Here is a 13602-nt window from a genome sequence, read left to right on the forward strand (position 1 = left end):
AAGGTCTTCCAATGTGTCTGTTAATGCTACAGCTAAAATAACCCTTAGATCATACATTTCTTTATATGTCAAACTCTCAAAAGTTTCACTCCTCTTCTAAAAGTTCAGTTTCAGTATCTATGTAAAAGAGCTACTGCTGAACCACGCCTCACCAGACAACCACAGACTGTTTTATATGAGGTCACATTAGGGGAACTGTACTTACAAAAATACAGTGCTGTAAAAAAGTATTTCCCTTCTTTCTTGCTCTGTTTGTTTATTTATTCATTTTTTTTGCATGTGTCACACCTAAATGATTCAGATCATCTAACAACTGTGGAGTTTTTAAATAATGATTTCATTTATTAAGGGAAAAAAGCTATCCAAGCCTGCAGCATCCCACATCATTCTACAGAATATTTGCCCACAATACTGGGGATAATCAAGCTGTTTTTTGGCAACAGTGAGACAAGCCTTCATATTTGTTTTGGTCAGCAGTGGCTTTCACCTGGGAACTTTCCCATCGATAGCATTTTCGCTCCGTCTGACCTTATTGAGGCAAGGTTTTTTTATGAGCTCCTGGATGCGTCCCAAAGTCTTAGAAATGGCTTTGTAACTCTATCCCGACTGACAAATGTCAATTACTTTGATTCTTATCTGTTCAAGCATTTTGCTTTTTTTGTTTGTTTGTTTTTAGATATTTTAGCCAGCTTCACTTTGTCAGACAGGTTCTATTTAAGTGATTTCTTGATTCATCAGGTCTGGCAGTAATCAGGCCTGGGTGTGGCGAGTGAAATTTAAGTTGGCTTTTAAAAAAATCACAGTTTATTCATGATTTAGCAAAGGGTGGCAATTCCTTTTTTCAACACAGGAACAGGTAGATGTGGACAGCTTTTTTCCCCATAAAAAATAAAATCCTTTAAAACACATTTTTAATGCATTTTGTATTTTCTTGTACTTACTGTAGAAGGGGGGAAATACTTTTTTTATGGCACTGTACATGAAATATTTTGTCACAGTTTTTCTCTGCACGCAAATATAGGAACCTTATTTGAATGGCCAAAAATGACTAAAAAGTGAATTTTACATAATAGCTCTCCTTTAACCTGGAGCTAGAAAAGGAAGAGACGCTTTTGGAACAGCTAAATCAAGGTAAAAAAAAAATCTCTGACTCATTTAAGGTTTAAACACTTTAAAAGTTTCAGCATCTTCACATACACTCTCACCATCACACTCTCTCACCATGCAACGCTTAAAGAGAGGTGTTACAGTAGATGTTTAAACTTCTAAGTTAGTGACAATCCAATCCAGGAAATGTCAAAAGCAGGACTTATGAGGGCATTAGTTCTTTAATAAAGCACTGCAGGCTATTTGTCCAAACTGCTCTCTCTATCTCAGAGAAGAAAAGAAAGAGATCTGGATGAGATGAGGTGTTCCATCATTATGAAACTGACAACACTTAATCTTAAAGATAATGCAAGTGTGGCCTCCATTTGTGACTTTGTGTAGACTGCAAGGACAAATTACAGTGAAAGAAAGGGTTTTTTTCAGGAAATAGCTTTGTGGATCCTGCAAAGAAGCCCTAAAAAAAAAAAGGAAATTGCCTCACAATTGCACCAGCTATTCATTTTCCAAAATTATATTGATCGAGCATGCTATTGTGTACTTTAAAATACAAAAGTATAAACCTTCAAAAACAACTTAATTTCATCATACTTTAAAGCTCAGGTTATAAAACTATACTGTAGCACCTTTATGAATTTATCATAGTTGTTAGCTTCTATATTTCAACAAATTCTAATTCACTTGTAGAGATCGCAGTGCAAAGGAAGAATTTTTTTTTTTAAAGATTACGTCCATTAGAGGTTCTGAATGTCAGTTTTGATTCTTTTTGCCTAGCCCTTGATTAATTGCCTAGCCCTAGCTTAATTTCGTAGCATCACTGTTCACCAGCATTGTGGGTAAGGCAGTAAACAATAAAATAAACAGTTAGTCAAAGAAGTTTCATTCAACCCCACAATTAAATGTCACAGGACAAATTTTCTAACAGATTTGGATGCCAACCGCAAGTGTACTTTTATATGACATTTATTATATTCCTATTACAATATACAAATCTCACAAGGCACATCACCAATCCATTACAAACGCTGATCCATGGTCAGCTTGTTTAATGTTCAGGAATGAGTCTCTGTCCTATGTTACAGTATGTTATGATAGCACTCCGTCTTGGATCGCACTTCTAAAACTTGACCTGAGCTTCATCACGTCACCTCGTATACCCAAACATTTTCAATTCCATACTGGCCCACGATTAAACATTTTAGCTCACGTGCCCATGTGTCAGACTCCAGCATCCAACACCAATCTGAGCTGGTAAGTTACACACAAGCAGTGCTTTAGAGCCTGATTTACTGTTGCTCCTCATGGGTGTGATGATGCCACACAATGAGGCATCCTGTGATCAGCACCTACTGCTTCTGATACACTATTGAATCCTTGCTCCCTGTAAAAGACACACAAAAATAAGAACATTTCATGAAAACAGGGCGAAAAAATGGACTGGTAATGTGTACTTACGTTAAGAGCTCATGGAGTTCCCGTTTGATCTTGGTTACGACTGGAGGACCCCGATACACCAGCGCTGTGTAGAGCTGAACCAAAGATGCTCCGGCACGAATCTTATCCAGGGCATCCTGTCCGCTAGCCACTCCACCTACACCAACTATGGGCACCTTGCCTACAGCAGTCAATGTTTGTTATCAGAGTTAATGCTTTAAAAGAGGTTAAGAACTAATAAAAACAGCTTGGAGAAACAAATAGTTGAAGTAAGTAGAATTGGTTTTGTGCGTGTGCAGCTAATTGTTCCTAATTTAAATACATTAAAGTTATACAAGTTAAATTTTTTTTTTCTTCAAGCAAAAAAGTTAGTTTTTTTTTTTTACCTTCCGTTAAGGTGTACATTTCCCGTACTGTGTTAGTGGACAGGTCTTTAAGAGGCTGCCCGCTCAGACCTCCCACCTCGTTCCTGTTGTGGTCCTGCAGAGTCTCTGGCCTGGACACTGTGGTGTTGGTGACAATTAAACCATCCACACCAAGCTGATGCATAAAAATATTTTTTTAAAAAGCAGTCATGCAGACACAACAACAGAAATAATATGACTGAACTATTGGGGCCTGTCATTTCAATTACAGAAGACACTACTAATGGAGTTGCAAATATAGAAACTGAGTAAACCAATCAAATTTAATTGCTTTACATTTTACAAACAGGATTTTATAAAGTATAAAGTACCACTAACATGCACTAAGTACTAAGTGAATGTCCAGTAGTATACATTATATTAGGAAAGTTAACAATTAAATGGCCGGTTAAGAATTCACTAATCAATAATGTTTGTTTTGAATAACGTTTCTCCTTAGCTTGCTAATCTATTACATTGTGCACCACAAGAGGGCACACATGTGTGGTGTGCAACAATGCACATTGTATTTTTAGCTGCCTTGTTTTTTAAATGAAGACAGAGAAAAAAGTTGTATGGACAACCGCCAATTTATGTTTGTTTGGGATTAGATGTTTAGAATTAAGCTCATAAAATCACAAATAAAATCTGTGTATTTAATTATAATTTATTTAATTATAATAACAAGTAATATAAACATACTCAAGTCACTACTATGTAGTGTTTTCAATAATGTAAGTATCAATCAAACTAATTTTATATACTTTTGGGGTGATAAATAATTATTGCCAAACATCTTCTGAATAGGACTATTTGTGCATTATTTGGTGTTAGCCAAGATAAATACGTATGAATACAAAATGATCAATAGAATAGTTACATATACATTAGGTAAAAATCGCATTACATGTCAAAATAATTAAATCGTGCAAAGATTCAACTGACCTCTGTGATGACCTCTGCAATGTCCTGCTTGTCCTGCTGGGAGAGATCCGGAGCGATCTTAACCATCACCGGTGGCCGATTCGTTCCTTGCAGACAGTCTCTCGCTTTCAGGACCTGAGTTTGCAATCAAAACACAGACATGAACTGTTTTGCTCAGTATAATGGTTATGATGGCTTCAAGACTTCATTTTTGCACTTAATTCTCCATCATCATGTACAATCGATAACTTTAACAAAACAGAAGCGTTAAAGTAAAAACGTTCCATTGTTTAGCCACTCACTCACTCACTCACTCATTGTCTATACCGCTTTATCCTGCATTCAGGGTCGCGGGGGCCTGGAGCCTATTGCAGGAGGCTTAGGGTACAAGGCATGGTGACAGGGTGCCAATCCATCGCAGGGCATACACACATACACACAAAGTTTATTTAAAAATCTTATCCAAGCTTTCAAGATACAGTTGATTAAAATTAAATTTTTTTTGGTACGGAAGCTGTTACACATTTTTTTGCGTTGTTCTTGTTGCAAATTTCTGATGTCAATAGCACTGCACACTGAATATCAAAAAATGAATAAAAACAAGAAGAAAAATAAAAAGAGTGATGTATGATTCCTGTCCATTTCCTTTTTTTTTTTTTTTTGCAATATAGGCTGCATATAAAACAGTTCTCCTTACATCACATAATCCAAAACGTAGCATGGTTCGTCGTTCTTGAAACAAGTCAATCCTTCACGGTCAAGGACAGTCATTTTGCATTTGCTAACCAAGCTCTACTGTACCTGGCTCAGAAGATGGCGCAGTTCTGTCTTTCCCTGTAGGTCTCTGAGGCCTGGCGTGTTCGGACTGCTCACGTTTACAACCAGATAGTCAGCGAGGGGGCCAAGCATCCTCACTCCCTCCAGGTAATCAGCCACGGCATCAGTGGACTGCTTGTTCTTCCCCAGGTTGATGCCTAGCGGTCTGCCGGCTGAAATTGTATAATAATTCTGTCTAAAGTGCAACAGTTCTTCTAAAATAATAATGAAAAATAGCGACTGCTCTATGGTTTTTAAGTTCATAATAAAGTTAAGATGTCTCAGGTTTACCTTTTGTGAGCTCAGACTGAACTCCTTCTCTAGCTTTTAATCTCTCCTGAACAGCTACAATGCCACAGCTGTTGAAGCCATATCTGAAGGACGTACATACACAATTATTAATGTCATAATTACTAAATTAGTATCACAAGTTTAGTGAAAGGATATGTACATTTTTATACTGTTCGTTAACAGTGTTAATTAATTTTCTGTATCAGCTCTAATAGACTTATCACAGGTTTCTACTAATGCAATTATTCTAACACCTTATCATTTCTATAATATGATGCATAGCTATGATGGACTTATACATTGTGGTTCTCTTATAGAAGAATGTATCTATGCTTCTTATTACAAATTAATTAAATTACTGTATGCAGACAAAGTGTAATATTGTGTTTCCTATAAAAACATTGTTGTTCCATCATTGTTGCTATCATTTGACCATCAGAAGAGAGACACACACTCTCACCCACACACACACTCACACTGTCTCACACATACACAATCTTCTATTCTTGTTTTCAAAGCCATATTGTGTCCATAATATAAGAAAAATATCATGATATAAAGAGTACAATATAAGCAATAATATTGATCACCAAGGATACAAAATAAAAACAACACTCTTTGTGAATCATATCTAAAATCAAGGAATGTTTGCATTTAGCCTGAGTATTTTTCAGGTAAAACATTTCTGCTCATAAAACCCCACTGTGTAATCAATGAACGCGTCCGACTCTGGACTTTATCTAAGTGTATTGTGTATTAATCTTTAAACTGGTTGACGTCATTTCTTTTCCTTTCACCCTGAAAGCGTGATAATATTTTGATTGCTGTTGAAATTTTCGCAAAGCAAACACCTTCCACAGTCGTTAAGATTCATCAATCACTGGTTTCCGTAGCAACTAATCGAATGCAAATATCTTATTTTCCCCACCAATTTGAGTCGAGGCAAATAAACCGTAAAGCTAAAGGCCATATTTAATGTCAGACCGGACATTAGTGTGGGTGTGGAGGTCAGTAAGAGAGAGTGTGTGTGTGTGTGTGTGTGTGTGTGTGTGTGTGTGTGTGTGTGTGTGTGTAAATGTGTGTGTGTAAATGTGTGAGTGTGTGTGTAAATGTGTGAGTGTGTGTGTGTGTGTGTGTGTGTGTGTGTGTGTGTGTGTGTGTGTGTGTGTAAATGTGTGTGTGTAAATGTGTAAGTGTGTGTGTAAATGTGTGTGTGTAAATGTGTGAGTGTGTGTGAAAATGTGCCTGTGTGTGAGAAATGTGTGGGACATGGTGCCTTAATGGTCATCAACTTGCACCTTCAGGTCCCAGAGTTCGATCCCTTCATCACTGTAAATTTGACATGTCTGTACACTGAAGACATTTGCAAACAAATTATCTGGGAGGACATCAGATTTTGTCTGCTGTGTATATTTTGTCTGTCTGTTTGTTTGTGCACGAATCACGTGAAAACTACTGAACGAATTTTAATTGGGTTTTCACAGGTGCGTTTGGCCCGAGCTTAAAAGTAACATACAGGTTTTGTTGCCTCGGCCAACGGGATGAGAAGATATGCTGCTTTGAAATTTAAATAGAAAAAGGATACATTCATAAACAAAAAAAATGAAAGAAAAAGGAAAGAATTCTAAACTTGCTAATAACTGATACAGAATAAGAAATCATAAAAATAATAATAATAAAATCTACAACAGTTGGCGCACACACATACACACACACACACATTCAAAATATACAATAATCCCCTTTATTCAAAGCCCAGTTTTGGTCTCGCTTTCCTGGGATGGTCTTCCTGAGAGCCAGTTCATCATGGTGCTTGATGGGTTTTGCACTTGACAATACTGTTTTGAATTGCTCCAGATCAGCTGACCTTCATGTCTCAAAATAACAACTGCCTGTTGTTGTTGTTATTCCATTACCTAAAGCCATATGTGTTATTTTATAGTTTTTAAATCTCCAGTATTGTTCTAGAATGTAAATTAAATTGTTCCAAACATCTTGGAGAACTAACCACAGCTCCTCGGTGGATGTAGTCGACCTCAGATGCTTCTGTCTCTTCATGTAATCCCTGACAGACTTGATGGTGTTGAGCAGGACTCCTCCCATGCTGAAGATAGTTCTTAATGGCATTGGCTGTATGTTTCGGGTCGTTGTCGTCCTGCAGAATATATTTTCGGCCAATCAGACGCCTCTTTGATGGTCTTGCACGATGGATATTTATCTGCCTGTATTTCTAAGCATTGAGGACGCCAGTAATCCTGGCCAGCTCTCCAACTCCATTAGCAGAAATGCAGCTCCAAACTGGCATGGAGCCTTCACCATGCAGGCACTCATCACTGTACCACTCCACAGCACTTCCAAAAAACAACCTGTGTGTGTGTGTGTGTGTATATATATATAACAGTGTTTTTTTTGTCTTAAAAAATATATTTATTTTTATAGTTAATATACACTTTTTACACTTTCACATTGAAATTTTCAATGGTTTGCATTTCTCACTAGGTACATGTCGAGCCAAACCTTTATTAAAATTTAATTTTGTAACCGAAAGATTTTCTAAGGATGTTGCACAACTGAGCCACTAATTAAGATCATTTGTACTTTATTCATAAAGTAAAGTATAGTGTTTTTAAACGATCATGGTCACTTCAGATTTCCAGAGTGTCACATCTAAGGGCACCTTTTTTTCAAAACTTATGCAGTATGCATGCCAAATAGAGAATTTGCCTTTCAAAACCAGGAGTGCATACACACTGCACACGTTTACGTCAAGAGCGGTATCTCGTACGCTTAACACGCCTATGAGGATCTTGCCAGAATGGAATCGATGACCGTAGTGTCCTGTGTTCGTCAAAGCTAGTCACGAACTCACAAGTCACACGGACAGGAGTTTTAAATAATACTACTCCAGGACGTGGTTGTATGCAGGATTTTCAGATTTGTAACGATTTCTTGCCATTATGACATTAGCGTGACATTTTAAATTCAGCAAAACATGTTTACATTTATGCCTTTTGGCACTTTTACATGTTTACCCAAAGCAACTTGAAGGTGCGGCAGAACACAATCCAAGCATTCTCAAGCAGCAGGTCACATCTTCATGCAAAGATTATTTACACTTTAAATGTTTTGCATTCATCATTATTCTACTGCGAACTATTACTTGGATACGTCTGGCATGCTTCCGCCTGCTTCTTAGCTCTTTTCGCTATCTTATAAAGTCTGTACGATCAAATAAAATACTTTGCATGCTGTTAAAGAAATATAATCAATGTCAGCACTTTATGAGGACAGAAAATCACTGGAGACTCCTTCCATAAATGTTACACAGAGCACCCACAATAAACAATAGCCTATTAGAATGAGTGCATTTATATAAAACTTGTGGTTTAACTTACAGCTGGTACTAATGTCATAGGTAATCAACTCCTTCTGACTAATAAGATTTAAGTTAACAGCTCGAGGGCTATCACCAGGATTAGAGCAACCTTGTTTTTGGTTGACTGGCTGTGTTTCGGATCATCAAAAACAGGAACACTTCAATGTGGCAGGCCAGGCAGCAGAAAGGAAAGCAAATAAAATGTGCTGTAATGCCTCATACCTGTTAATAACTGCCTGGTCAGCCACAAGTCTGAACACACGGGGTTTTGGATTTCCCTCCTGTGGTTTTGGGGTGATCGTACCCACCTCGACAAAGCCGAAGCCCAGCCGATACAGAGCATCCACTGCCTCACCATGCTTATCAAAGCCTGCCGCCATCCCAACAGGATTCCTGAACCTCCGTCCCATTACATTTACCGCCTGGTTTACCAAACAAAAAACATATCAGATTTAAATAATATTGCTAAGGCATGGTACACTACGTCACATCATGCATGTCAAACTGTATCAAACTTTTCTTTTAGGAAAGAAACAATAATCCAATGATTAGGCTGTTAAATATACATCAGCTAGTCTGACCTTTGTCATTTACGATAATTATAGGAATCGACAATAACAAAACAAATTGTATTTATGTTAACAGAAATGTATATGTTATTTTTGCACACCCACCAGTGATTCAGGATCCTGGTAGCGACTTCTCGGCAACACGCCTAGGCTGAGTAAGCGCACGGCCATGACGTGGGCTGTTTCTGCTCCCACAAGCCTTTGCAGCACCGGCATGAGCGTAGTAGCATAGAAACGCTCGTCCCCAGACGCAGTAAGGTATCCTAGGAATAGGGTGCTGCCACATCCCAGGATCTTTACTGCATCCTTCAGACGCTTCTGTGTTGGAAACAAAGAAGTATGACTAAACTGAAAAGAATTAGGTTTAACTTTTACCTAAAAATGATTCCTTTCTAGGAGGGCCATTCAAGTCAAACTTGTGAATGAAGGTATGAAACTGACAAACATATAGAGCCTATATGCCTTCAAACAAAGTACAGTAATGACACCCTCAGCCGCAAAGCCGTACGTCTGTGAATGACAATCCCGGCCGAGGTGGCTCGAAGCAAACTGCAGTCGTTTCTGTGAACATTCAGTGAGTGGGCCGCCTGATTCTGGAAAATCAACGGAAAACTTGTTGCCAACTTGCAAAAGAGACGCATCTGTCTGTGAGAAATGTGCGCACACTTATTCACCAACACCACTTGCACATTACAGGAACTTAGCTGGGAGTTATTCCCACGTCCACCGTACAGTCCTGACCTCGCTCCAAGACATTTCCACATGTCTGGAAGATTAAAGGAGTTCCTGGGAGGCCAGTGTTTTAGACGTGGAGCAGGCAGTCTGATCATAATTCTGGCGTATTGAGAAAACTTTCCACCTCGATGGTATCCAAGCATGAGTCTAACATAAGTGCATTAGTGTAGCAAGGGATTATATAGAGAAATCAAAACAATAAAGTTTTTTTTTTTTTTTTACTGAAATAACGGTGTTTCTGTTATTCTGCACAATCAAAAATCCCAGTTTGACTTGAACGCCCCTTGTACATCTTAATAGTGTCATTATATCAGCAGTGACTCGTTTATTCTGGCTGAGGTCATGGCAGAACCCAGAGTCTGTCCTGGGAACACTGGGCGTGGGACAGGAATGCACTCTGGGTGACTTTTTTGGAATACCTGACACTCTTCATGTGCAATATAAAAGGGACTTAAACCTTATTTATAGGACTATATGGAATTAATTAGGATTACCACAAACTTTACTGAAAGTGTTCTGATTTGTAAAACCGACGTAAATCGTGCTGAGTCACATATCGCCGTGGCAATAGTCCAGTAGTATCGAGAGAACCACGTCACTGAACCACGTGCTGCGCATGCGCACAAGGTAGAGGCATCACATGGCGGAAGAACATTATTTAGTCAGCTTCAGTATTGTCTGCGCGTGTTTATAAAAGTTATCAAAATTCACAGATAATAGCCTCGGAATTATGAAAATTCCGTGAGATGAATTAACACAAGACAGATGGACAAAGATGGACCATAAAACTCATGTTATGTCTAATATTAATCCATGGGTTGAACACGACCAGCTGTATAGTGCTTCACCTGAACATAATAGTATTTGCAGGACTTAGCATTAGCATTATGGTTGTGTTTAAGACATGCATGCTGATTTACCTTGAGCTGTCCCGCCATGGCCATTCACGCTGTCAACACCGGAGGCGTGTCCACGTGTCTGTACGCAACTCTCGCGAACTCTCGCGATATTTTAGAGCGACGCACGGAGTCCTGGGTTTTTCACTTCAGAATATAAATCAGTGTCACTTACCACTACATTACAGTTTTTCTCAGTCGCTTTGGTGCGTTTCTATTAACATTTGCACAGCAGTTAGTGCATTTCTCAAAACAATTAGTGCAAACTGCAAAACCTAGTGGATAGCCTGCAAAAGCACATCACATGCTCAAAATTGATAATCCATTCCTCAAAAGCAAGTATTCATGTCAATGAAACTGTCAGTGCCATCAAAATGAAAAGTCTTGACACCATCTTTATGAACAAGATAGTCAAATGGCTTTGTCATGTTTTCACTATGACAGTTTATAATTTCAGTGTTTTCCATTGCAAAAATATTTGGTGACACCTGAAAATGCTCAAGACAGCACTATGCCCTACTTGTACAGCCATTTGAAACATGCAGTAAAGTTACTGTAGATGTTATGGGAGTTTTGGGAGTAACCGAGACACTAAATACGTACGTTTTACATTTTTACTGCATAGAAGTGTTTGTAATTCTACAGCATTGTGCAAAAGAAAAATATGCTACTTGTTTACTGTAGAATACATGTAAACATAAAATCACCCTTTTGGTAGAGCTGTGCACAAATGTGAACAATATACAGTACATGTAACAGTACATACAGTATTGTACAGTACTGTAACATACAGGTACATACAGTAAATCATTCTGGCACATCCAGACGTTCCTGTCTGTCTGGCCACATATTTTCATCTACATCACAACGGATGTTATCCCTCGCAATGCAGCGAGGAAAGTATCTCCTGGAGTGGCGAATCCATCCTCTGCAGGACTCTGCTGTCATGTTGTCACATGCTGCATCCATGGCTGCTAGCAGGGCCATTTGCTCATGTGGATGCCGGTTAATTCACCTGAGATCAAATCAAGCTGAAATTCACCTAAGAACAATTGTTCAATTTAGGAGACATTTCCAGGAAAAAAACGATAAAGAAAGGTATAGAATTTGCTTGACAGATGACTAATATTTGACATTTGATAACTAGTTCAACAATTTTGTGTGTAATGACTCAAGCAATGAAAGTAAGACTATTAGTTTTATTAAGAACGACTATTCAGCATCCATAAGTATAATTAATTTTGACTGACATGACATAATCAAATGGAAATGTCAAAAAACAGCAGAGAAATGTATGAAAGCTACTGATACATGTCCAAAATCATTTGCAGTTTGTTCAGAGAAAGGAGAAATTGCTACTATGATGTGCACAAATGACTAAATGTTGTGGAGGTTGAACTAATAGTTATGAGAATTTTAATTCTGATCTGAGAAACGCACCAAAGCGACTGAGAAAAACTGTAAATATGTGCGATTAAAGAAACAAACTAATAATGCAGTTTGTCTCTTTGGCATACTATTTATGACAATGTAAGCCCTGTTACAAGCATGTGCATAAGAAAGTACACCCTCCTGCAGTTCCATGTTTTTATGCATCAGGGCTTGATTAATTAATAATTATTTCATCCTCACGAGCCTTTTAAAACATCAGTTACTCTTGTGTTTTAAGGACAACAAATAAAATATATCAGTTTGTTCCATAGTCTCCACTAGTAGCCTGTCCCAGAAGACTTGGGGCATGAGGTGGGGTACACCCTGGACAGAGTGTCAACCCATCTCAGGGCACACACACACACACACACACACACGTATTCACACACTATGGGCCATTTGAAAACGCCAGTTTGCCTAATCCGCATGTCTTTGGACTGAGGAAACTGGAGTACCCAAAGGAACCTGAAGGTACAAGGTGACAGTTCTAACCATGTCACCTCAGAAGGCACAAGAAAATTTTTTGTTATTTTAAAAAATTATAAAATTAGTTTATTAATGGTCCTTTACAGTAATTCCGTGGCCCTGGTTCGATTCCCACCTCGAGGCTGTGAGCGTGGAGTAGGCATGTTGGTGGGTTCCCGCTGCGTACTTTGGTTTCATTTATTGCTTACACAGGTCTGTCCTGAGGTGTCCTTTTATTGCCAGGATACCCATTCCTGGTAACTGTCTTGGAGGGTCTCTATTTGCAAATAGTCCTTCGTTTTTAATCCTACACAACGGTTCATGTCAAATTGTTTGGAGATGCCATCATAACCTTGCCTAGACTGAGGACCAGGAATGACTGATCTTTACAGGACCTTTTCTCTTCACAGGACGTAGACACACACCTAACTGAGGGCTACTAATTACTCTCTGTAGAATATTTTTTTTCTATATAATTATATAAGGTGATGTACTTACCTTTTTCACTTGCTTTCTGAATATTAATATACTTTATAGGGAGAAAATATTTTGAGATTTTTTTTATTGTTATCTAAGTTGTTTATTTACTTGTTTGTGGACATAGGTGAGAAATGTAATTGCTATTTTAGACTCTGAGTATTATAGAAGTAGTATTATAAACCTACAATATATAAAGAATAGCATAAGATACATATTTTTTGTTGTAAATGTTTATTTTGTAAATTCTGCATTATTGAGTCAGTACCAAACTTTTTAAGAGATATCTTTTCAACAAAAAGTTTGCTTTTACTTACATATGTTTGTATTGACGACTCACATTGCGTAACACACCAGTGCCGTTTTGCATGTAAAACCAAAGCAAGTGTGACAGTCTCCAGAAGTCTCCACTACTGTATATGCCATAAGGTAAAACTTACTAACAACTGCACCAAATGAGACTCAGACGGTTTCAGAACAAATATTACCTTTATTTTGTTTCGGTTATTAATGTCTGATGCTCTCAGTAAGTATGATGATTATGATGATTTTTTTAAAAGAATTTTGATGTCACGACATCAAGGATAAGGATGCTACAGTTAAATCGTGTAGAGATTAAAATAAAGGCAGAACTCAAATGAAACATGTCACAAATTATAAAATACAATTAAATTGCAATT

General features: G+C 37.9%; 1 protein-coding gene across 1 annotated transcript; it reads right to left on the bottom strand.

Moving 5' to 3' along the window:
- Positions 1-2051: 2051 nt before the first annotated feature.
- Positions 2052-10639, bottom strand: dhodh (dihydroorotate dehydrogenase). The gene is made up of 9 exons (XM_053513050.1): positions 10574-10639; positions 9024-9236; positions 8572-8771; positions 4974-5056; positions 4668-4855; positions 3888-4001; positions 2925-3078; positions 2560-2719; positions 2052-2485 (listed from the first exon to the last, which is right to left on the bottom strand). The coding sequence occupies exons 1-9, from the start codon at positions 10595-10597 to the stop codon at positions 2404-2406; spliced, it is 1218 nt and encodes a 405-aa protein (XP_053369025.1). The 5' UTR covers positions 10598-10639; the 3' UTR covers positions 2052-2403.
- Positions 10640-13602: the final 2963 nt, after the last annotated feature.

The sequence above is a fragment of the Clarias gariepinus genome, chromosome 15 (genome assembly GCF_024256425.1).
Source record: "Clarias gariepinus isolate MV-2021 ecotype Netherlands chromosome 15, CGAR_prim_01v2, whole genome shotgun sequence".
In the NCBI taxonomy this organism is placed as follows: Eukaryota; Metazoa; Chordata; class Actinopteri; order Siluriformes; family Clariidae; genus Clarias; species Clarias gariepinus.

What these genes read in the sequence shown, in the direction of transcription:
- dhodh (XM_053513050.1), bottom strand. Translation starts at nt 10,597, where the DNA reads ATGGCCATGGCGGGACAGCTCAAG. An exon ending in TGCGCCATCTTCTGAGCCAG is followed by an intron (nt 4,002 to 4,667) that starts GTACAGTAGAGC and finishes TTGCAAACTCAG; the next exon opens with GTCCTGAAAGCGAGAGACTG. An exon ending in TTGCAGAGGTCATCACAGAG is followed by an intron (nt 3,079 to 3,887) that starts GTCAGTTGAATC and finishes TTTATGCATCAG; the next exon opens with CTTGGTGTGGATGGTTTAAT.